At 36.7% G+C, this 24,834-nt stretch overlaps 1 protein-coding gene across 2 annotated transcripts in view; it reads right to left on the bottom strand.

Annotated features, from left to right (window-relative positions):
- IFT81 (intraflagellar transport 81) overlaps nucleotides 1–24,834 on the bottom strand; it is a 115,484-nt gene that overhangs the window by 76,798 nt on the left and 13,852 nt on the right. For both annotated transcript variants that reach the window (XM_088828168.1, XM_055404838.2), the window contains exons 6-11: nucleotides 23,323–23,388; nucleotides 22,898–23,008; nucleotides 21,777–21,861; nucleotides 12,511–12,674; nucleotides 10,897–10,992; nucleotides 2,606–2,752 (exon numbers count right to left, since the gene is read on the bottom strand). In XM_088828168.1, coding sequence (XP_088684294.1) covers nucleotides 2,606–2,752; nucleotides 10,897–10,992; nucleotides 12,511–12,674; nucleotides 21,777–21,861; nucleotides 22,898–23,008; nucleotides 23,323–23,388 — 669 coding nt within the window. The remainder of the gene's footprint in view (nucleotides 1–2,605; nucleotides 2,753–10,896; nucleotides 10,993–12,510; nucleotides 12,675–21,776; nucleotides 21,862–22,897; nucleotides 23,009–23,322; nucleotides 23,389–24,834) is intronic.

The following is a 24,834-nucleotide window of genomic DNA, read 5'->3' as shown; positions in this document are numbered from 1 at the left end:
GTCAAAGGCTTTTTCTGCATCCATTGAGATTATCATATGGTTTTTATCTTTCAGTTTGTTAATATGGTATATCACATTGATTGATTTGCGTATATTGAAGAATTTCTGCATCCCTGGAATAAACCCAACTTGATCATGGTGTATGAACTTTTTAATATGTTGTTGAATTATGTTTGCTAGAATTTTGTTGAGGATTTTTGCATATATGTTCGTCTGTGGTATTGGCCTGTAGTTTTCTTTTTTTAGTGTTGTCTTTGGTTTTGGTATCAGGGTGATGGTGGCTGTGTAGAATGAGTTTGGAAGTGTTCCTTCCTCTGCAATTTTTTGAGAGTTTTAGAAGGATAGGCATTAGCTCTACTCTAAATGCTTGATAGAATTCACCTGTGAAGCCATCTGGTCCTGGGCTTTGTTTTTTGGGAGATTTAGATTACAGTTTTTATTTCAGTGCTTGTAATTGGGTTGTTCATAATTTCTATTTCTTCCTGGTTCAGTCTTGGAAAATTGAACTTTTCTAAGAATCTGTCCATTTCTTCCAGGTCATCCATTTTAATGCCATATAGTTGTTCATAATAGTCTCTTATCATCCTTTGTATTTCTGCATTGTCTGTTATAATCTCTCCTTTATCATTTCTAATTTTGTTAATTTGATTCTTCTCTCTCTTTTTTCCTTGATGAGTCTGGCTAAAGGTTTGTCAATTTTGTTTATCTTCTCAAAGAACCAGATTTTAGTTTTATTAATCTTTATTATTGTTTCATTTCTTTTTCATTTATTTCTGCTCTGATCTTTATGATTTCTTCCCTTCTGCTAATTTTGGGGTTTTGAAGTTCTTCTTTTTCCAGCTGTTTTAGGTGTAAAATAATCCAATTTCTTAAAGTGATCTGTAAGTTAATGTGATTTTTTTTTTTTTTTTGCTTCACCACTAGACAGGCAGTCTTCAGTTTCCCGACCAGAGATTGAACACGTGCCCCATTCAATGAAAGCCGTCAGTCCGAAACACTGAACTGCCAGGGAATTCCCCTGGAAGTGGGTGTTAAAAGCCAAAGAAGTTTTTCAATCAAGTGTTGATTTATGAATTCTACCTCCCCAATAAACTAGAAGGCATATAAAGAGACTACAATCAAAAGCACCAAAGGAAAGTGGTGCTATGGAAACAATTCATTTGTGTTTGGCATAGTGAAGATTCACTGCCAATTTGTAACAGTATGAATTCAATAACTTTTCAAAGCCAAAAATTAGGTTTGGACCTGAATAGCTTTTCAAAGTAGCTTTTGCTGAGGACTAGTAGCTAATATAACATAAAAAAGCTGTCAGAGATGGTAAAGAGATACAATGTTTAGGAATTAAAATTTGACCTATCACTTGTTTTGCTAAAAGAAAAAAAAAAAAAAGCACTGAGCTGAAAGCAAGATATTTTGCTTCATTTATTTACTCTTTCTTGAGATAACTTCATAAAAAGTAGATGGGGTTTATATTTTTGATGCTTAACTTCAACCATCTATAAATGACAATATTACTTGTCCTACTAATTTCATGAGTCTGACAGAAGGATAAGTGAAATAAGAGCTGCTAAATCATTGTTCAACATGTAAAGAGACAGCAATGTAAGACATAATTATATTTAAAATTTGTAAGCATTTTTTAATGAAGTCATTTTAATGATGCCAGTACCATTGGCCAAGCACACATTATTGATGAATACTTTGGCCACTTCATGCGACAAGTTGACTCACTGGAAAAGACTCTGATACTGGGAGGGATTGGGGGCAGGAGGAGAAGGGGACGACAGAGAATGAGATGGCCGGATGGCATCACTGACTTGATGGACATGAGTTTGAGTGAACTCCGGGAGTTGGTGATGGACAGGGAGGCCTGGCATGCTGCGATTAATGTGGTCGCAAAGAGTCAGATACGACTGAGCAGCTGAACTGAACTTAATGATACTTTCTCAGCCCTTTATGGAATTATATTTATCAAAAAATACAAATATTTGCTTACCTGACAGTTCCAACTCATTTGGTTTCACTTTTATAACCTAATACTTATGATAAATCCAATATAAATCCACTTAAAAAGTGAAAATTTGGAACATTATTTCATAAAATCACTAAAATCTCTGTCATTATATATCAAGCATATCTCAGTATTACTGAAAAGTTTTCAGTTTTATTCTTATTTTAAAAAATATTTATTTTTATTTTATTTATTTGGCTGTATCAGGTCTTAGCTGCAGCATGCAGAATCTTCATTGCAGCATGCAGGATCTTTAGTTGCACATGTGGGATCCCTGACCAGGGACTGAACCTGGGCCCCCTGCATTGCGAGCATGGAGTCTTAGCCATTGGATCACCAGGGAAGTCGCAGAGTTTTCAGTTTTAAATAAATAAGTTTCATAAAATAAATGAACTTCCTATCTTTTTTATCTTTCTTTTTTAAAATTATTTTTTAGTTGAAGGATAAATGCTTTACAGAATTGTGTTGGTTTCTGCCAAACATCAACATGATGAATGTCCCATTACTGACAGACAAACTAAAAAGTAAAAAACATTAATGGTTTCAAACAAAAACAATAACCATATTCTCGTCCCATTAAATATCTCAACTTACCTCATCTCCCTTCAAAACTTCAGTGCCGTCAAATTCACGGGTCTGATTTGTCTTCACTGACACTTCTCTCTCTAGGCTGGCTAACTTTTCCTTTGCTTCCTGAAGTTCCTCAGCTTTGGCTTCTTTTTTACGAGAAATGATAGATGCCTAATTGAGCATTAAATAAGAACATAAAATGAGACAATCAACTTTCTATTATTTTCTGAAATTATGTATTTTTTAGATTTTACTGACTGAGCTAAATTTTCAATATCAGGTTGACTTCTCCTGACAAACCCTTTGCCCTACCACTTTCTATCACGAGTTTTATATTTAGTATGAGTATGCTATACACACACACACATATACACATATCCCCTTCACAGATCATTGCCTTGTCATGGCAGACAGGCTTGCATAACTCTGTGAACCATGCTGTGCAGGGCCACCCAAGATGGGCAGATCTTAGCAGAGAGTTCTGACAAAATGTGATCCACCGGAGAAGGGAATGGCAAACCATCCCAGTATACTTGCTGCAAGAACCTCATGAACTTAGGCCAAAAAGATATGACACCAAAAGATGAGTCCCTTGGATCTGAAGATGTCCAATATGCTACTAGGGAAGAATGGAGAAGAATTACCAGTAGACCCAGAATGAATGAAGAGGCTGGGTCAAGGCAGATACAACACTCAGTTGTGGACGTGTCTGCTGATAAAAGTAAAATCCGATGTTGCAAAGAACAGTATTGTATAGGAACCTGGAACGTTAGGTCCACAAATCAAGGAAAATTGGATGTGGTCAAGCAGGAGATGGTAAGAATAAACATCGACATCCTAGGAATCAGTGAACTAAAATTGACAGGAATGGGTGAATTTAATTCAGATGACCATTATATCTACTACTGTGGTCAAGAATCCCACAGAAGAAATGGAGTAGCCCATATAATTGACAAAAGAGTCAAAAATACGATACTTGGGTGCAACATCAAAAATGACAGAATGATCTCTATTTGTTTCCAAGGCAAGCCATTCAATATCACAGTAATCCAAGTCTATGCCCTTACCACCGATGCTGAAGAAACTGAAGTTGATCAGCTCTCTATGAAGGCCTGGAAGACCTTCTAGAACTAACACCTAAAAAAGATATTCTATTCATCATTAGGGATTGGAAAGTAAAAGTAGGAAGTCAAGATAAACCTGGAGTAACAGGCAAGCTTGACCTTGGAGAACAAAATGAAGCAGGGCAAAGGTTAACTGAATTATGCCAAGAGAATGCACAAGTCATAGCAAATACCCTTTTTCAACACGAAAGACAGCTTTACACATGGACACCACCAAACGGTCAATACTGAAATCAAATTGATTACATTCTTTGTAGACAAAGATGTAGGAGAAGCTGCATACAATCGGCAAAAACAAGACCTGGAGCTGACTGTGGCTCAGATCATCAGCTTCTCACAGCAAATTCAGGCTTAAACTAAAGAAAGTTGGGAAAAACACTAGGCCAGCCAAGTATGACTTAAATCCATATAAATTCACAGTAGAGGTAACCAATAGATTCAAGGGACTAGATCTAGCTAACGATGTGACTGAAGAACGATGGACAGACGTCTATAATATTGTACAGGAGGCAGCAAACAAAACTATCCCAAAGAAAAAGAAAAGCAAGAAGGCAAAGTGGTTATCTGAGGAGGCTTTACAAATAGTGGAAGAATGAAGAGAAGTGAAAAAGCAAGGGAGAGAGGGAAGGGTACATTCAATTAAAATCAGAGCTCCAAAAAATAGCTAGAATAGACAAGAAGGCCTTCTTTGATGAACAATGCTTAATAATAGAAGGAAACAACAAAAGGGAAAGACTAGAGATCTCTTCAGGAAAATTGGAAACATCAAGGAAGAATTTCACCCAAAGATGGGCACAATAAAGGGTAAAAATGGTAGAGACCGAGTAGATGCTGAAGAGATCAAGAAGAGATGAAAAAAATCCATCGAAGAGCTGTATAAAAGAGATCTTAATGAACCGGATTACTATGATGGTGTGGTTAGTCACCCAGAGCCAGACATTCTGGAGTGCGAAGTCAAATGGACCTTAAGAAGCACTGCTGTTAATAAAGCTACTGGATGCAATGAAATTCCAGCAGAACTATTCAAATCCCTAAAGGATGATGCCATCAAGATTTTACACTCATTGCAGAACAATGCCTGCAATATACCTGCTGCCACTCCCTAAGGACAAAGGGATGGGAAAATGTAGGATGCTGGCCCCAGATAGCTGTGTTAGTTGCTCAGTCATGTTCAACTCTTGGTGACCCTATGGACTGTAGCCCACCAGGCTCCTCTGTCCATGGAATTCTGCAGGCAAGAATACTGAAGTGGGTTGCCATTCCCTTCTCCAGGGGATCTTCCTGACCCAAGGATTGAATCTGGGTCTCCTGCATTGCAGACAGATTCTTTACCATCTGAGCCACCAGGAAAGTCCTTAGCATTCATTATTTCAGCAAATCTGGAAGACCCAGCAGGAGCCACAGGACTGGAAAAGGTCAATCCTCTCACCCCGATTCTCAAGAAGGGTAGTACCAAAGAATGTGCTAAGCTTCGGACAATTGCACTCATTTCCCATGCTAGTAAGGTCATGCTTAAAATCTTGCAAGCTAGGCTTCAGCATTATGCGAACCAAGAACTTCTAGATGTCCAAGCTGGATTTAGAAAAGGAAGAGGAACTAAAGATCAAATTCACTGGATTATAGAAAAAGCAAGGGAATTTCAGAAAAACATCTATCTCTGTTTCACTGACTTCGCTAAAGCCTTTGACTATGTAGATCATGACAAACTGTGGAAAGTTCTTAGAGAGATGGGAATACCGGACCATCTCACCTGTCTCCTGAGAAATCTGTATGCGGATCAAGAAGTAACAGTTAGAGCCCTGTATGAAATAAACGATTGGTTCACGATTGAGAAAAGAGTACAACAGGGCTGTCTGCTGTCACCTTGTTTGTTTAATCTATATGCTGAGCACATCACAAGAAATGCTGGGCTGGATGAGTTACAAGCTGGAATCAAGATAGGCAGGAGAAACATCAATAACCTCAGATATACGGATGATACCACTCTAATGGCAGAAAGCAAAGAGGAACTAAAGAGCTTCTTGATGAGGGTGAAGGTGAAAATGAATGAGCCAGCTTAAGACTAAATATTAAAAAACTAAGATCATGGTATCCAGCCCCATTACTGCATGGCAAATAGAAGAGGAAAAGGTGGAAGTAGTGACAGATTTCTTCTTCTTCTCTTCTTGGGCTCCAAAATAACTGGAGATGGTGACTGCAGCCATGAAATCAGAAGACAAGTGCTTCTTGGCAGGAAAGCAATGACAAACCTAGAGAGAGTGTTGAAAAGCAAAGACATTACTCTGCCAACAAAGGTCCGTATAGTCAAGGCTATGGTCTTCCCAGTGGCCACATTCGGTTGTAAGAGCTGGACCGTAAAGAAGACAGAATGCCAAAGAATTATGATGCCTTTGAAATATGGTGCTGGAGAAGACTCCTGAAAATCCCCTGGATAGCAAGATCAAATCAGTGAATTTTAAGGGAGATCAACTCTGAATATTCACTGGAAGGACTGATGCTGAAGCTGAAGCTCCAGTATTTTGGTCATCTTATGTGCACAGACGACTCATTGGAAGTCTCTGATGCTGGGAAAGATTGAGGGCAGAGGAACAGGGCATCAGAGGATGAGATGGCTGGACGGCATCACCGATGCAATGAACGTGAACTTGGGCAAACTCTGGGAGATGCTGAGGGACAGGGAGGCGTGGCGTGCTACAGTCCATGGGGTCGCAAAGAGTCAGACATAACTGGGTGACTAAACAACAACAATAATATACACATATATGTATATTTATATATGTATCTGGCTACACCACATGGCTTGTGGGATCTTATTTTCCCTACCAGGGGTTGAACCTGGGCCCTGGCAGTGAAAGCACCAAGTCCTAACCACCCCCTGCCCCCCGACGAGGGAATCCCCTGCAATGTGCATTAAATAGCAACCTTAAAACATTTTAGAAGGCAAAATATAGGCTACATCAGCAGAGAAACAGAAATGTAATAGTAATAAAAAATATTAAAATCTTGTCAACGAATATTGAAATGCTAATGAAAATATCTTCTAGGTAAACCCAGAAGCTAACACTAAGTCTGCTGTTTTTCTATATGGTTGGTTTCCTTTCACAGGAATAAAACAAGAATGCTTTATTCCCAAAACTACAATACAGATCATCCTATCTAAATTCAATATCCATACTTTTAAAATAAAATGTTAAAACACTTATTATATTTGGGGCATTCTAATAAATAAAATGCAGATTGAAAATTAAACATCTGATTCACCACAATTATGCAAATATTTACACAACCCTGATGGCTGCTCTTAGCCATAAACGCAGCATTTATGGATAATGTAGCATTAGCAACTTGTGGGGGATTTCCTTAAATGAACCACGACTGTATTAGTTTAAGAAAGACATTAGCTAAACTGTCTTCTCCAGTGAAACAGTACAAATATTTTTATCAAACAAATTTTATAAGAGAGGGAAATCTTTAGTGCAAACCCTTTAAACAATTCTCCCTGTCTAAAAAATGAAAATACACATACTATGAAAATACAGATGCTCAACCTTGCTTATAAGGATAGCAAAAATCTAAAAGTTTGACAACATACTCTACTGGTGAGGCTGTAAGGAAATAGGCGCTCTCATATACTGTCACAGGAATGTAAAATGCTAAAACCCCTATGAAAAGAAATTTGGCAATATCTAGCAAACTTACATACGCATTTAATGTTTGATGTAGCAATCTCACTTCTGAGAATATATCCCAAAGACACACTGACAAAAAATGCAAAGATATAAACAAAGAACTATTTATTGATGTATGATTTGCAATAGCACAAGAATGGCAACAACCCAAATGTTCATCAACTGGGGATTGGTTGAATAAACTGTGATATACCCACTCAATAAAGTATGTCTGTGAACAGAAATAAGCATATCCACTACAGTGGATACAAAAAAGACAGATAATAACAAGTTTTGGTACAAATGTGGAGAAATCAGAACCTTCATACACTGTTGGTGGCAATGTAAAGTGGTACAGCTTCTTTGGGAAGTAGTCTGGCATTTCCTCAAAATGTTACATACAGAATTATCATTGAACCAACAATTGCACTCCAAAAGTATACTCATAAGAAGTGAAAATTTCTTTTCAAACAAAAACTTGTATAAGAATATTCCTACCAGCATTATTTATAATAGCCAAAAAAATAGGGATAACCCAAATGCTCATTAACTGGCGAACAGAAAAACAAAATGTGATATATCTGTATAATGGAATATTATTCAGTAATAAAAAGGTTTAAGTATGTTGAAATACATAACAACATGAAGTGAAAGTGTCAGTCGCTCAGTCATGTCCGACTCTTTGGAACCCTATGGACTGTAGCCTGCCATGCTCCTCTGTCCATGGAATTCTGCAGGCAAGAATACTGGAGTAGGTTGCCATTCCCTTCCCCAGGGGATCTACTTGACCCAGAGATCAAACCCTGATCTCTTACACAGAAGGAAATTCTTTACTGTCTGAGTCACCATACATGAAGGAACTTTAAAAACAGTATGCTAAGTATAAGAAGCCAGTCACAAAGGATGACATATCATGATTCCATTTATATTAAATGTCCACGACAGGGAAATTTACAGAGCTGGTTTGGTCTTTTGTAGTTGACTGGGGCTGAGGGTCTGGGGGAAAATGGGAAGTGACTGCTAATGGGTTCAGGGTTTCTTTTTTGGCATGATAAAAATGTTCTAAAATTGACTGGGTAATGGTTGTACAGCTCTGATACTAAATATCATTGAATTTACACCTTAAATGGGTGAATTGTATGGTATGCGAATTGTATCTCAATAAAGTTATAAAGGAATAAAGATTATCCTACTATACTATTCAACAGCATATATCGAGAAACAAGCATTGTGAACAAAAGTGTGTATAATATGCTCTTCTTTCTCTAAGGATGGAAATACATGAATACACGTATATATAAATTTTTAGTGTAATAATAAACTTGTGTGTAACATATGGATTAAAGCAAATGATGAATAATGTTGATGCCATTAGGGGATTTGGTTCCCAGGAGAATAGACAAGCCTGCACTTTCAAGACACAGATTCCAGTGTCTAGTCGTGGGTCAATTTAAAAGGATGAAGAATATCCACCATTGGTCACACTACAGGAGGCCAGGGACCATCATATTAAAGTGGGTGGGGCTTTTCCATCCAGAGCAAACAAGTGGGAAGTGGGGTTTACTGTGGGATGTCATAAACCACAGAGAGATTAACCCAATCATCCTGGCTCTTTTCCACACTCTATCCTGCAGGACAAACATCCTCTAAGCAGTCAGCGAAAGAAAGACTGCTTGGAAAAGAGTCATAATAATCACCCAATATTTTCTGGATAGAGCTTTATATACTCTTCTACATATTTCTTTCACTCTAAAGTTGTTCTCGGAGGAGCCGATGTCTTATTCCAATCATGAGCCGTGCTCCTCTGCTAAGAGGTCATCTACTTAGCAGGAATGAATATTGTGGAATTTAGTCTTATTCAGAGAAGCTATATTAAAAAGACTGCTCACCATAAATAATTGAGTAAGACTGTTTTTCTATAAACAAATATTGGTCAGAATGGCCCTGTCTGACAGCAAAGTAAAGATAAAAAAGAAGCCAGCCTAACTTCAACTCCTCTGTACTCCAGGGAATGGCAAAATACCAACTAGAAAGTATTCTTAAAAAAAAAAAACAACAACCTGTTCAAGTTTCTAGTTCTAATATATAGGAAATACAGGACACAGGAACATTTTAAAAGGACACCATTCAGTTGCAATCAGCAAAACATCAACTATTGGAAAAGCTATACGAAAAATAAATTTCTTCAATAAAAAATTATTAAAAAATTATTAAATAAATGGATAAATAAGTAAGGAAGAGCGTCTATAGATTGAGAGATTTAAACATCAAACAAATGCACTATATAAATCCTGTATGGATCCTAATTAAAGCAACTAAAAAAAAAAAAGAAAAAGAGACAAGGAAATCTGTACATTGATTGGATATTTGCCAGTATTAAGGAATTATTAAAAATTTTAAATATGGTATGTTGTTAAGCTTTTTAAAAGCTTTTATATTTTAGAGATACATTCTGAAATATTTACATATGAAATAATATGAAACCTTAGATTTACTTCAAATAATCCAGATGCGGCTGGGGGCTACAGATGAAATAAGAATGGCCATGATAGCTATAGCTGAAGGACACACAAGGATTTATTTGGACTATTTTCTCTACCTTTGTATATGGTCAAATTTTTCCATTATAAAAAGGTTTTCAAAAAATTCTAGCATCCTTGAATAATGCTGTTATGTAGCTCAGTATTTTCAAATTGGCTGTCATTTGAATCTTCTGTCTAGCAATACATAACACCATATATATCCTCATGATTTAATACTTCTGTATAAAATGATAAATGTCTTAGCCCTAAAATTTAATTTATTCTGTATTTTTTCAAGCTAACTTTAAGCCTTAAAAAGTATATTGCCTTTAGTTCATTAGGACTTCCCTTGTGGCTCAAGCAGTAAAGAATCTGCCTACATTGTAGGAGACACCTAGGTTCGATCCCTGGATTGGGAAGATCCCTGGAGAAGGGCATGACTACTCACTCCAGTATTCTTGCCTGGAGAATTCCATGGACAGAGGAGCCTGGAGGACTACAGTCCATGGGATGGCAGAGTCAGACACGACTGAGCTGCTAACACTTTGACTTTAGTTCATTAAAGATTATAAATATTTATTTCTATCACTTGAGGTAAGCATTCGCATAAAAAAATCAAATTTCACACTCACAGATATAAACACAAAGAGCTCTATCACCACAATTGACAGATACTGAGGAAGGTGAGCATTATCAGATATATCAGATTTCAGACTTGAACATGCATCTTTGTGGCTTTTCCAGAAATTCTCTGATTTAATCTGGAGATTAACAATGACAGAAGAACATTTATTCTTTACTTCCTTCTCACTTTAAGACTATTGATAACACAGACCATGGTGTTTATGAAGATATTCACCAACAAGATTACAGATCAAAGTATGTGAGCCAAAAAGAGTGGTCTTAAGTGTGTTGTTGGGCTTCCCTGGTAGCTCAGACAATAAAGAATCCACCTGCAATGCAAGGAACGTGGGTTTGGGAGCCAAAAAGAGAGGTCTTACCTGTTGCCTATACAGTGACAGTTTGCCTTCAATTGGTTCATTTCTCATCATTTTCTTTTCAATCAGCTGATTGATCTGTGTGTTTATTTCATTTATCTAAAACAGTATGAAAATAAGAAAGTTTAAAACTATGGCTATGATTACCTAAATTAAGGGACATCTGGTCAAACAAAGCTTTGAATTGACAGTTGCTATTATCATTGATTTTGATAGGAGGATCAGTCCTATTAACACCATGGATGGGTTGTTACAATTACTTTGAGACAATCTGCATTTCATGGTTCATGCTACATATTTACATGGATTTAACCATCCATGTCTAAATTATCCTATTCTACATGAAGTATTTAAATTATTTTTAAAGACAATTTCTAAAAATCTGAAGTTATCCCTTCACCTAGGCTGTGACTTTTCAAGTAATTAAGTGATAAAGCAGATCTGGACTAACATTACCCAGGGATTTAGTATAAGGAATTTACGAACCCAGCTGAGAGTTAACATGAATGCCATCTAAAAACCCTTTCTGTTTGAATGAATAATCTGTGATTCTATTACAGCTGTCATTTATCCTGTTCATTAAGCTAAACTTTTCTCAAATGTAATAAAACTGAATAAAGGCAATAGAAGCATACAGTCCTATAAGTTTTTTTTAATTATATGACTTTCAGTATAACTATCCTTTGAAAAGACTAGAATTTTCCTGCTAATCCTATGACATTAAATTTAAGCCAAATCTGATTGGACAACTAGTTTCTATACATAGTGAAGAGAATTATGTATTTAATTATAGTGGCTATTAAGTCTATTAATGTCAAAATCCTTCAATCAATTTTCATGATATTTAATTATTATTTAAAGAAATAAATACTTGGTTAGTATTTTAAGAAACAAAAATGCTACGATATTAGGTTTCAATGAACATTACAAGAAAGTCTAATAATTCCAAAACAGGCATAAAAAGCTAATTAAAAACATTAGCTTTAAGTACAAAATTGCTATATTATTTTTGGAAACAAAAAGTAATCATTTAAAATATTTTTTAAAATTTGCCATCTAAATGATTATATTATAAACATATAAACCTATGAGTCAACCATATGCATTAATTTATTTCTCCAAGTTACCCAGTTTCCTAATCAGTTGTGGATTAAGTAACAACATAATGTGTTATAATTTCTCATAAAGAACAATTCCTTATAAGAGCTGTCAACTCTTGCTGCTGCTGCTAAGTCACTTCAGTCGTGTCCGACTCTGTGCGACCCCATAGACGAAGCCCACCAGGCTCCCCTGTCCCTGGGATTCTCCAGGCAAGAACACTGGAGTGGGTTGCCATTTCCTTCTCCAATGTGTGAAAGTGAAAAGTGAAAGTGAAGTCGCTCAGTCGTGTCCGACCTTTAGCGACCCCACGGACTGCAGCCCACCAGGCTCCTCCGTCCATGGGATTTTCTAGGCAAGAGTACTAGAGTGGCTTGCCATTGCCTTCTCCATGTCAACTCTTAGCACAGGTTAATTTCAGAGTCAAGAGCAGAACACTATAGAAGCAGTTCACATAATTTTCATAGGACTGGAGATGAGATAAAATTGGGAGCTTATAAAAAGGTGATTGTTACTTACTTTAGATTCAAGTTCAAGAAGATCAGAGTGGCCCATAGCAGGCTCTGAAACCACTTTTTGTAAAAAATGCAATTCTTTTTTCTTGTTCTCTAATTCTTTAGGAAATTTTTCAGTTACCATATATGAATTAAACTTTATCTCCTCCTCTAGCCTCTTCATTAAACCTATAAAAATTAAATAAGTGATTATTCAGCCCAACAGAGTAGGTACAGTGATGCTTTCTACATTTTAAAACATACAACCTGGAGAGAGTAGGTCTGACTCTGTGACCCCACGGACTGTAGCCCACAGGCTCCTCTGTCCATGGAATTTTCCAGGCAAGAATACTCCAGTGGGCTGCCATTACAGAACAATAAAGGATTGGCCACTGAAACTTTTTGATGTTAATCAGAATGATAATAAAGGACAATTTACATAGAAGAATATTTAAATTACAGAAAAATATTATGATATTCCCAAATTACCATCTAATTCTGTTATACTCCACATTATGCAAAAATAACATTTATAGAGCTAAATATATCGCTGGATCATATTTTGTCTTCTATGTATTTAAGGAACCCATGAACCAAATGACAACACAAATGAAATCTAATCCAGGTTACTTCCTCTGTAAGTAGTCATTTATTCATTTTCTTTTGCAGTACTTATGCAATTTATATTTCTATTCTAATACTTCACAAAATAATACATTGTAATTTTTAGGTTTAAACTAATGAAGACATTACTAAAGGTACAAGTTAAATTCTGAAAAAGAGAAATTATCTACATTCACAAACATTTTCAGTTTTCCACATTTGGTAGTTTTGATTTTATAAAGTATTAAGTTTACAGTTAAGTGACAACTTAAATTATATTTTTAAGATTTAATAGTTTTCTTATTCTGGAAGAGAGCACAATTGTACACATATACAGATTTCCAGTGAATAATGATTTTGTTATAAATTCCCAGCCTCGAGAGCTTTAAAAAGTTTATTTCAGATCTTTCCATTACACATCTACAAATTCTGGCTTGACTTTTTAAAACACCGGATTTCCGGTTTAAGTAATCTACGTACGTAGATTGCATAATAAATTTGGACCAAAGCCTTAAAATTATTTTTAGTTCTCCTGAGCTAACCATGTATTAATGGGTAAAAATTTATTAATGGCAAATTCACGAGTTTTCCATTCATCCCTACAATTTCCGATCTTTTTTTAGGGACTGGGGAATGGACGGGAAGAGAGTGTTTAATCAATCACTATAATTAGGCAATCATTTCTATATGGTTTCCAATTAACTCTACACCCTGGCTTCTTTGGCTGTTAGATGACCAGTTTTTCCATCTTCAAGTTCTTAAAACATGCTGCATATAATCCAGAGATTCAAGAAATATAGTCTAAAATGTTTTTAAAAGATTTTAAATTCTTAAAGATTATTTTGCCTGTTTAAAAAAGTTCCTAATTCTAGAAAATACAAACTAATCTATAGTAACAGAAAGCAGGTCAATGGTTATCTGAGGAGGGTGAGAGGGACAGAAATGAGATATTACAAAGGAAATGTTTTGTGGTGATGGATATAGCAATATTTATTTATATTTTGATTAAGGTGATAGTTTCATCAAGGTACACCTATGTCAATACTTAACAAGTGTATACTTTAAACATTTGCAGTTTATTATATGTCCATTTAACCTCAGTAAAGCTGAGATAAAATCAACATAAAAACAGAGTTTTTGTCACATTTTAAATCCTTCTCTTAAAAATTTTAACTTATACTTTGAAAAGTGGACATATTTCTATGCAGTTTAAAAAAAATTATCTTTCAAAATCCTGGTGAACATGTACATGTATGGCTGAGTCCCTTCACTGTTCACCTGAAACTACCACAACATTGTTAACTGACTATACCCAAATACAAAACAAAAAGTTTGATAAAAACATGCTGATGAGATAAATATAAGGTCACTAAGATCTCAGCAAACACTGTGATTAAAAACCCTCTGAAAATATCTTGCTGATCCTACAACTGAATAAGAAGCTTCTTTTATATAACAAATCTCAGGAATATGTAGAATATAAAGATAAATTAACTTCAGTGAATGTTTTATAATATGGCTGTTACTCAGAAAAAATACAAATACACTGTGACACTAAAAATACTTTCATGTTACTTAAGCAAATAGAATTTTTTTGTAAGCCATTTTTTGTTACTAAAATATTTAGATGGACCTTATTAAACTAAATACCTGAAGCAACTGAACATCTGTTTAATTTACTCTTTTCCTAGTCTGCTGAATGTAATCCTTAAGACTCTGCTTCCCAGAACAATGTCAACAAAGCAGGGACTGAACTTCCTGCTCCCCATTCCCTGTCAACCCACAAAAAACACATATTGCAAAAATAATACCTTATTTCAATATTTTTAGTTGTTTTTTCTTCTTTGATTCCCCTCCTACCTGTGGAAAAGATAATTTTCTTCCTATGTAGGGTTAGGGTCTCTACTTCCTCCTCCCAACTGTTTAATAGATTATTTACTAAATGCTTACTGTGCAAAACTGTGTGCTAAGGCCTGAAAATAGAATAATTATGACTTCGTGACTAGCCCAGAGTTTAGCTGAGTCAGTCAGGTATGCCAACAATTAACATGTTTTAGTAACTGCTGTAGAACATTCAATGAAATACCTGGGATACAATGGGAGCACACAGGAAAGGTTACTACCGGTTCTCACCTTTTCCTCCTGAATCTTCACATCTTCCTTGGTCTGACTGACTCTTCAATAATGTAAACACCATTGCACCACTACCATCCCTCAATCTATGCAAAGATTTCTCAATTATTCCCACATTCCCTCCCTTGCCTTCTTTTCAAAGACAAGCAGTCAGAAGAAGCCTGACCTTTTATCTCTACTTCCTCCATCATTTGCTCAGCCCACTGCATTGTTGTTTCAGGTCACTGTGCTTTAGCATGGAATGTCTTCCATTCCTCCACCTCTGCAGCATTAAGTTACACAATCACCACATCTCCAGGAAGCCATTTGACTCTGTGTTAGAGTAGCTCAGATGGTAAAGAATCTGCCTACAATGCGGGAGACCCAGGTTCAGTCCCTCGGTTGGGAAGATCTCCTGGAGAAGGGAATGGCAACCCACTCCAGTATTCTTGCCCAGAGAATTCCATGAACAGAGGAGCCTAGCGCGTTACAGTCCATGGGGTTGCAAAGAGTCGGACATGACTGACCAACTAACACACGTTCTGGAGTTTGGTGTTCTTTGCCTCTTTGTTTTCATTGAAGCTGGGCTCCATCAGTTTATTTGTCACGCTTCATTATCAATGTCCACTGCTTGTCATTTCTCCACTAGAACTTTAATAGAAACAGCTTTGATTTCTATTCCCAGTACCTAGCACAGTATCTAACATGGAGCAGATGTTCAATAAACACTGAATTAGTGGACTGGTTCTGAGCCAATTATTTCTATTACTACTAAGCAATACAATTGATTTTATTATTTAGCAGAATCTACTAAACCATCTCAAGAGATGCTCAAAGAGAACAAATTTTATTTGTCCATTTTATTACTAAATATGTATTTCCTGACCTCAAAATTCTATTTAGTCTATAAAGCCAAAGCAAAATAAAGTCTATCTGCTCAAATAAAAAATGAAATATTACTAACACTATAAATACCTTTGGATATTCTTAGTTACCAGAATTAAACCATAATAGCAAGAAATATTTAACCAGAAAAATTGAGGATAACAGACACTGAAGAAACATATGTTCAGGCTAACATTTTAAATTGTAGTAAACTGTGCTGATCAATAAGTTATTTTTCTGCTTACTAAATCTTTCAATTCTTCTACACGTTACTTTCATTTTCGAAAATTCACTATTAATGGTAAGTTCTAAAAATTTCTTAGCAAAGATAGACCTATGCAAACAAATTTCTTGTTGATATTCATTTTTAAATGTGTATAATTTAATTAATTTCTTTTGAAGATTTATCTTAATTTTTTACACTAAAGATGTGAAGGAACCTATAACAAATCCAGAGAACACATATTAAAAAGTTATACTGTATATTATACTAAGGAGTAAAAAAGCACTAAAAATTATTTTCTTTTGTCCTAAACATTCTGCTAAAAAGTGAAAACCTAGTGAATAAAGAATCAAATGATGCCAACAACTAGATGCACAGCAACTTCCAGGTATTGCTTGAATCTGAATTTATGACTGAGAGGAGTGAGAGATTTCATACGGTTAAACAACTCAGTAGTGTCTGACTCTTTGCAACCCCATGGACTGTAGCCCGCCAGGCTCCTCTGTCCATGGAATTCTCCAGACAAGAATATTGGAGTGGGTAGCCACTGCCTTATCCAGGTGATCTTCCCGATCCAGGGATCCAGGGATCAAAACTCCTGCATTACAGGCAGATTCTTTACCATCTGAGCTACCAGGGAAACCCAAGAGATTCTATGGAAAGTCATTAATTAACATGAAATTAAAAGACGCTTACTCCTTGGAAGGAAAGTTTCCAGTGGTCATGTATGGATGTGAGAGTTGGACTGTGAAGAAAGCTGATCGCTGAAGAATTGATGCTTTTGAACTGTGGTGCTAGAGAAGACTCTTGAGAGTCCCTTGGACTGCAAGGAGATCCAACCAGTCCATTCTAAAGGAGATCAATCCTGGGTGTTCATTGGAAGGATTGATGCTAAAGCTGAGACTCCAATACTTTGGCCACCTCGTGCGATGAGCTGACTCACTGGAAAAGAGTCTGATGCTCGGAAGGATTGGGGGCAGGAGGAGAAGGGGATGACAGAGAATGAGATGGCTGGATGGCATCACCGACTTGATGGACATGAGTTTGCGTGAACTCCGGGATTTGGTGATGGACAGGGAGGCCTGGCGTGCTGTGATTCATGGGGTCGCAAAGAGTCGGACACGACTGAGTGACTGAACTGAACTGAACTGAACCATACATTTTATGGGGAATACTATAGTGGTTTCATAAATATCAATTAAATGTGCCATATTTCTTTGATTTTAAGATGCTATCAATTATAAGACATCAACTAAATTAACAAATACCATGTGAAATGCATATATGAACTGCAAGATATACCCCAAAGATATACTGCAAAAACAATTAAAATGTTAAAGATCATGTGTCTAGAATCAAGGAAATACTGTATTATCTCTTTAACAGATTTATTGAGATATAATTTACCATTTGAGTTCAGTTCAGTCACTCAGTTGTGACTCTTTGCGACCCCATGAATCACAGCATGCCAGGCCTCCCTGTCCATCACCAACTCCAGGAGTTCACTCAAACTCATGTCCATTGACTCAGTGATGCCATCCAGCCATCTCATCCTCTGTCGTCCCCTTCTACTCCTGCCCCCAATCCCTCCCAGCATCAGACTCTTTTCCAATGAGTCAACTCTTCGCGTGAGGTGACCAAAGTATTGGAGTTTCAGCTTTAGCATCACTCCTTCCAATGAATACTCAGGACTGATCTCCTTTAGGATGGACTGGTTGGATCTCCTTGCAGTCCAAGGGACTCTCAAGAGTCTTCTCCAACACCACAGTTCAAAAGCACCAATTCTTCAGCGCTCAGCTTTCTTCAGTCCAACTCTCACATCCATACATGATCACTGGAAAAACCATAGCCTTGACTAGAAGGACCTTTGTTGGCAAAGTAATGTCTCTGCTTTTTAATATGCTATCTAGGTTGGTCAAAACTTTCCTTCCAAGGAGTAAGCATCTTTTAATTTCATGGCTGCAATCACCATCTGCAGTGATTTTGGAGCCCTCAAAAATAAAGTCTCACACTGTTTCCACTGTTTGTCCATCTGTTTCCCATGAAGTGATAGGACCAGATGCCATGATCTTTGTTTTCTGAATGTTGAGCTTCAAGCCCACCTTTTCACTCTCCTCTTTCACTTTCATCAAGAGGCTTTTTAGTCCCTCTTCACTTTCTGCCATAAGGGTGGTGTCATCTGTGTAGCTGAGGTTATTGATATTTCTCCCAGCAATCTTGATTCCAGCTTGTGCTTCTTCCAGCCCAGCGTTTCTCATGATGTATTCTGCATATAAATTAAATAAGCAGGGTGACAATATACAGCCTTGACATACTCCTTTTCCTATTTGGAACCAGTCTGTTGTTCCATGTCTAGTTCTCACTGTTGCTTCCTGACCTGCATACAGGTTTCTCAAGAGGTAGGTCAGGTGGTCTGGTATTCCCATCTCTTTCAGAATTTTCCACAGTTTATTGTGATCCACACAGTGAAAGGCTTTGGCATAGTCAATAAAGCAGAAATAGATCTTTTTCTGGAATTCTCTTGCTTTTTCCATGATCCAGCAGATGTTGGCAATTTGACCTCTGGTTCCTCTGCCTTTTCTAAAACCAGCTTGAACATCTGGAAGTTCACGGTTCATATATTGCTAAAGCCTGGCTTGGAAAATTTGAGCACGACTTTACTAGTGTGTGAGTGGAGTGCAATTGTGCAGTAGTTTGAGCATTCTTTGGCATTGCCTTTCTTTGGGATTAGAATGAAAACTGACCTTTTCCAGTCCTGTGGCCACAGCTGAGTTTTCCAAATTGGCTGGCATATTGAGTGCAGCACTTTGATAGCATCATTTTTCAGGATTTGAAATAGCTCAACTGGAATTCCATCACCTCCACTAGGTTTGTTTGTAGTGATGCTTTCTAAGGCCCACTTGACGTCACATTCCAGATGTCTGGCTCTAGGTGAGTGATCACACCATCGTGATTATCTTGGTCGTGAAGATCTTTTTTATACAGTTCTTCTGTGTATTCTTGCCACCTCTTCTTAATATCTTCTGCTTCTGTTAGGTCCATACTATTTCTGTCCTTTATCGAGCCCATCTTTGCATGACTAATATTCTTGAAGAGATCAATCGTGCCCGACTCTTTGTGACCCTATGGACTATACACTCCATGGAATTTTCTAGGCCAGAACACTGGAGTAGGTAGCCTTTCCCTTCTCCAGGTGATCGTTTCAACCCAGGGATCAAACCCAGGTCTCCTGCATTGCAGGCAGATTCTTTACCAGCTGAGCCACCAGGGAAGCCCACAATTTACATATAGCCATAAAATTCATCTACTTAAAGCATACAGTTCAATGGCTTTTAGTATATTCACAGAATTGTATAATTACTGCAATCAATTTTACACCATTTTAATCAGGTTTCAAAAGAAGCCTCTATACCCACTAGCAGTCTCATATCCCCCATCACCCACCCACCAACCAACACAGTTGTCCTCACCTATAATTTCCCAACCCTAGGCACTCATCATTGATTTCTATCTCTATGTATTTGCTTATTTTGGAAATTTCATACAAATGGGATCACATAATAAGTTGTCTTTGTTTCACTTAGGATGTTTTAGGAGTTCATCCATATTGTAGCATGTATTAGTACTTCATTCCTTTTATTGTTGAATAGAATTCCATTGTATGGTTATGCTATAATTTGTTTATGCATTCAACAGTTTAGGGATATTGGTGTTGTTTTTATATTTTGGCTATTATGAAAATACCCTGATGCTGGGAAAGATCGAAGTCAAGAGGAGAAGCAAGAGCAGCAAAGGATGAGATGGTTAGATAGCATCACTGATTCAATGGATATGAATTTGAGCAAACTCCAGGAGAAAGTGAAGGACAGGGAAGCCTGGTGTGCTGCAGTCCATAGAGCTGCAAAGAGTCGGACATGACTTAGCAACTGAACAACAACATTATGAACAATGCTGCTGTGAACATGTGTGTACAAGTTTTTGTGTGGACATATATTTTCAACTTTCTTGGGTAGATATCCAGGAATAAAATTGCTGAATCATATGGTAACTCTAGGTTTAAAATTTCGAGGAACTGCCGAACTGTTTTCCAAAGTAGATGAATCATTTTACATTTCCACCAGCACTGTATGCATGTTCCAATTTCTTCACAACCTTGTCAACACTTGTTATTGACTGTCTTTTTTTATTATAGTCATTCTATGTATTATATATTAGAGTATAATGTTTCCTAGAACACTTGAAAAATATCCTCCAAGAGCTGGATATTTACATTGAAATATTTCTCCAGTACAAATGAGAATTTTTTACTGCTCTTTCAGTTTACATCATCTCCCTTCTGATGTGCAAAAACACCTTAAAAATGCCTAGGATGGGTTTGGTGGTATAATCTTGGATTGCTGTTCAGTTGCTCAGTCATGTCCAACTCTTTGCAATCCCATGGACTGCAGCATGCCAGGCTTCCCTGTCCTTCTTTATCTCCCAGAGTTTGCTCAAACTCATGTTCACTAAGTCGATGATGCAGTCCACCCATTTCATCCTCTGTTGTCCCCTTCTTCTCCTGCCATCCATCCTTTATGTAAAGCTAATGTGACAACAGAGCCAGAGATACCCATTTCATTAGCACAACCCAAAATATGAAAAGTACTCAGTTTTAAGGATCTAGCATTTTATTCTTTTTCTTTATAGCCCTGGCACTAAAATGATATTTACATTTTTTATGTCCAACTTTTTCATGTCACCCATTCTAAGTATTTTATACATTCACACACCAAAGAGCCTCCCTCCACCATGGTTTCCACTACCTTCACTCTCTGACAAAGCACTGAAAGGGAATTGAAAGACCCTAGGTGAACACTTAAGGGTATTTTCACCAGGCTGTCACTTCAGTTCAGTTCAGTTCAGTTCAGTTCAGTTCAGTCGCTCAGTTGTGTCCGATTCTCCGCGACCCCATGAATCACAGCACACCAGGCCTCCCTGTCCATCACCAACTCCCGGAGTTCACTCAAACTCATGTCCACAGAGTCGGTGATGCCATCCAGCCATCTCATTCTGTCATTCCCTCCTCCTCCTGCCCCCAATCCCTCCCAGCAAGACTCTTTTCCAGTGAGACAACTTGTCGCATGAGGTGGCCAAAGTATTGGAGTTTCAGCTTTAGCATCAGTCCTTCCAATGAACACCCAGGATTGATCTCCTTTAGAACGGACTGGTTGGATCTCCTTGCAGTCCAAGGGACTCTCAAGAGTCTTCTCCAACACCACAGTTCAAAAGCATCAATTCTTCGGCAATCAGCTTTCTTCACAGTCCAACTCTCACATCCATACATGTCACTTACTAGCTAGGAAATGATGCCCCAAAATGTTGACCTATCGCTTGACAATAATCAGTTCCCATTAGTAAGGAAGACTACTGATTTAAACTAATATTCTCACTAATATGATCACCTATATCATACAGTACTTTCCACTTACTTTCAGGTGTCGCATCTGCTGCTGCATGTCGCATACTTTTCAGCTGGTTTTGTATTCTTTGCAGTCTCTGCACTGCATGAAATAGCTTTAAAATATAATTACATCTATTACTTGCTTATTCTGCTGAAACATACCATTTATATAGACAAGTAATGAAAAATACAAGTTCTACATAATTCTTATAAAGGGAATAAATAATAAGAACTAAGAAATTACTAAGCTAAGCCAAAAATGAAGCTGGTTTGCTCAATACATTTTCAAGTAAAACTTAAAGAAAAAAAAAAGCTTTTGGAAATGTTTTCTTTAGTTATTTGTTGAATTTGGTGATCAAGGTAAACTGCATGTTAAAGAAATATTTGTACTAGGCTTTTCTGTTAAAACATGGTTTTCTTAATTCCAAGGAATGCTAACATTCTCAGAAATGATGTTTGAGAATCAGAAAGTGAAGCTAAGTAACCATTCAGGGCATGGGCAAATGCAGCTTACTGCACTAATATTATGATGCCAAGCCAAGTTCCAAAAGAGCCAAAAACCTAAACTGCCCATTTAGCAGGAAAGGAAACTGATTTGAAATATCATTCTAATACACAAGTCCACTCAGTTTTACGATAGATCTTTAATAAAATAAAATAAATACTTTCTGGTCAAATTATTTTTTTCTTTAAGGCAAAATCTAAAAATGTGGAGTATGTGTGATTTTGAGTCTTTTCATGATTTGCTTATTTGCCACTGGAGTAAAACATAAAAAATACCATGATTCGTGGAATAAAATAGACGTTCTCATATAGTCTGAATTTTAAGACACCCTTTAGAGATTCTAGAAGTTCTATTAATAGTTAATCTTACCGCTTAACATTACAATGGATATTCTGTAATGCTGGAACAACATGAGTTAAGCACAGCCCAAGAGATAGTGCATAGATACGCATGAAGAATAGAAACCCAAAAGATGGTTCTGCTTTTGCTGCTGGTACCATGCAATACTCTTAAAAAGAGTATTTCATCATGTTAACAAAGGGAAACATGAACGTCCTCAAGTCTAAAAATCTTCCTCTTAACACCTGAATGATCAGAAGGAACTATTTCTTTCATCATGACAATATAAACTTTTATGTGGGTACCTGATTTTTTTGTTCCTGTTTCTGCTGTGCAAGAAATTCTTCTCTCTCTTTCTCAACTCGAAGTTGCCTTGCTATTTTCAGCATCCTCTGGTGATTCTGAACTGTCTCCACCTACAGTAAGGGAATAAGTAGTATATGTTACTGTCAGATTTAAGAGAGACATTAGCATGTCACGTGATTCAGACATTCACTTATCATTTCCTTTTGGTAAACAGCATTCCCTAGAGATGACACAAAAGTTTCAGACTCCAGGTCCTTGAAAGCTTTGGGCTACTGCCTAGGGAGATTCCCTTTCTGTTCATGTTATTTGACTCCATCTTCAGACGTACACTTATGCCTTGCTTAATCTATACTTGCAGTTCCTAACTCTTTGCAAGTTCTTGGGACTGAGGGTCAAAGTTTTACAGTGCTAATTCTTGTCTTACCCTTTTCTTCAAACGTTCAACTCTCTTAATAAGCTGATCCTTTTCTTCCTCCATTGCACTGATATCCTAAAAAGCAGTCAAGAAGACATTATAAGAAAAAATATTCTTTGTCTGTAGAATTCAGATAAGGTTTTTATATGATTACACATTTAGCACTCCCATCACTTATAACCAGAGCATTAAGAAACAAAGATCCTCTTTTGGAAGAAGTGCATTTCTATCTACCACCCGCCCTTCCTCTCCAGGATTCTTTATGCAGAGTAATTTATTTGGTAGTTTGGTATTCATTTAGAAAAGCAACAGGTTATAACATAGTAAGGTGAAGCTGCCAACCAGCCCATTTGTGTTCTAATTCCAATACGGACACATGATTTTTCAAAAATATTTTATAATGAATATGGTGCAGGTCTAAAAACATGAACAACAGCTGCTGACATCTCATCTGCTCTGTTAAACACCAAACTTTATATTCTGTCAGTTTTCCAGTAAAAATATTTTTAAGGCTATGGTGTTTTCAGTATATAAATTTGTGTCTGGTTTTGTCAATTAACCAATTCCCTTTTTAAAAATAAAAGATTTCACAAAAAAAAATATTTCCACCAGCTCCACAATATTTTCTAGTGAAAACAAAACGAGCAAAAAAATCCTTGCTAAACCCCAAAAACTAAAAGGCTAACTCTCACAGTAATAATGAAAGGAAAAATACACATGGTGGTCAGTACTGCCAGGATCTGGGGAAACAGGGACTGTTACTATTGGTGGTATTGTACTGAAGAATAATTTCAAAAGTCTTAAAATAAATGTGCATACCTTCTGGATTAGTAATTTTACCCATGGGAATCTATAAGGATTCTCATAGATGCTAATTATATCTAAAATTTGGAAATGACCCAAACGTCTAAGGATTATTAAGTGAATTATGGCACAACACAATGAAAGTTACTAAAAATTATGCAGAAGAATGTTGGATAACATGAGAAGAAGTCATGATATGGCATTACTTGAAAGCAGATTATAACATTTATATATAATACAATACCAAGAAAAAAGTTTACATATATTCACTAAAATAGCAGTAAAAGTTACCACAAGAGCATGGGATTTTAACTGAATTAGTTTCTATTTTTTGCTTAATCATATTTCCTTACAAAGAATATGTTCAAAAACACTCTGGTAATAATAAAATTAAAATCACAGACTCTAGGTTATTTAATCATTTCTATTTACTCACATGGCATAACGGAGGAACAGAAGAAGGGTTATCTATCACTCTTATTCCATACTTTGTGATAAGTATCTACTTACGGGTCTTTCTTTTCTATTAGACATGACTCCATCTTTCATTTCTAATACATTCAACAAACTCTTATTGGAGACCTACTACATGCAGGGGACTGGGGATAGACACTGGGGATATTGTGGTAAATAAGATATATAGACATGGTCCCCACCCTCACAGAGTTTAAAATGTCTGGGAAGACAGACATTAAAATAATCGTAAGTACAATGAGT

The sequence above is a fragment of the Moschus berezovskii genome, chromosome 19 (assembly GCF_049115385.1).
Source record: "Moschus berezovskii isolate FMDL1 chromosome 19, NW_MosBer_1.0, whole genome shotgun sequence".
NCBI lineage: Eukaryota > Metazoa > Chordata > Mammalia > Artiodactyla > Moschidae > Moschus > Moschus berezovskii.
The sequence above is the reverse complement of the archived record's forward strand: the minus strand, read 5'-3'. Positions and strand labels throughout refer to the sequence as shown.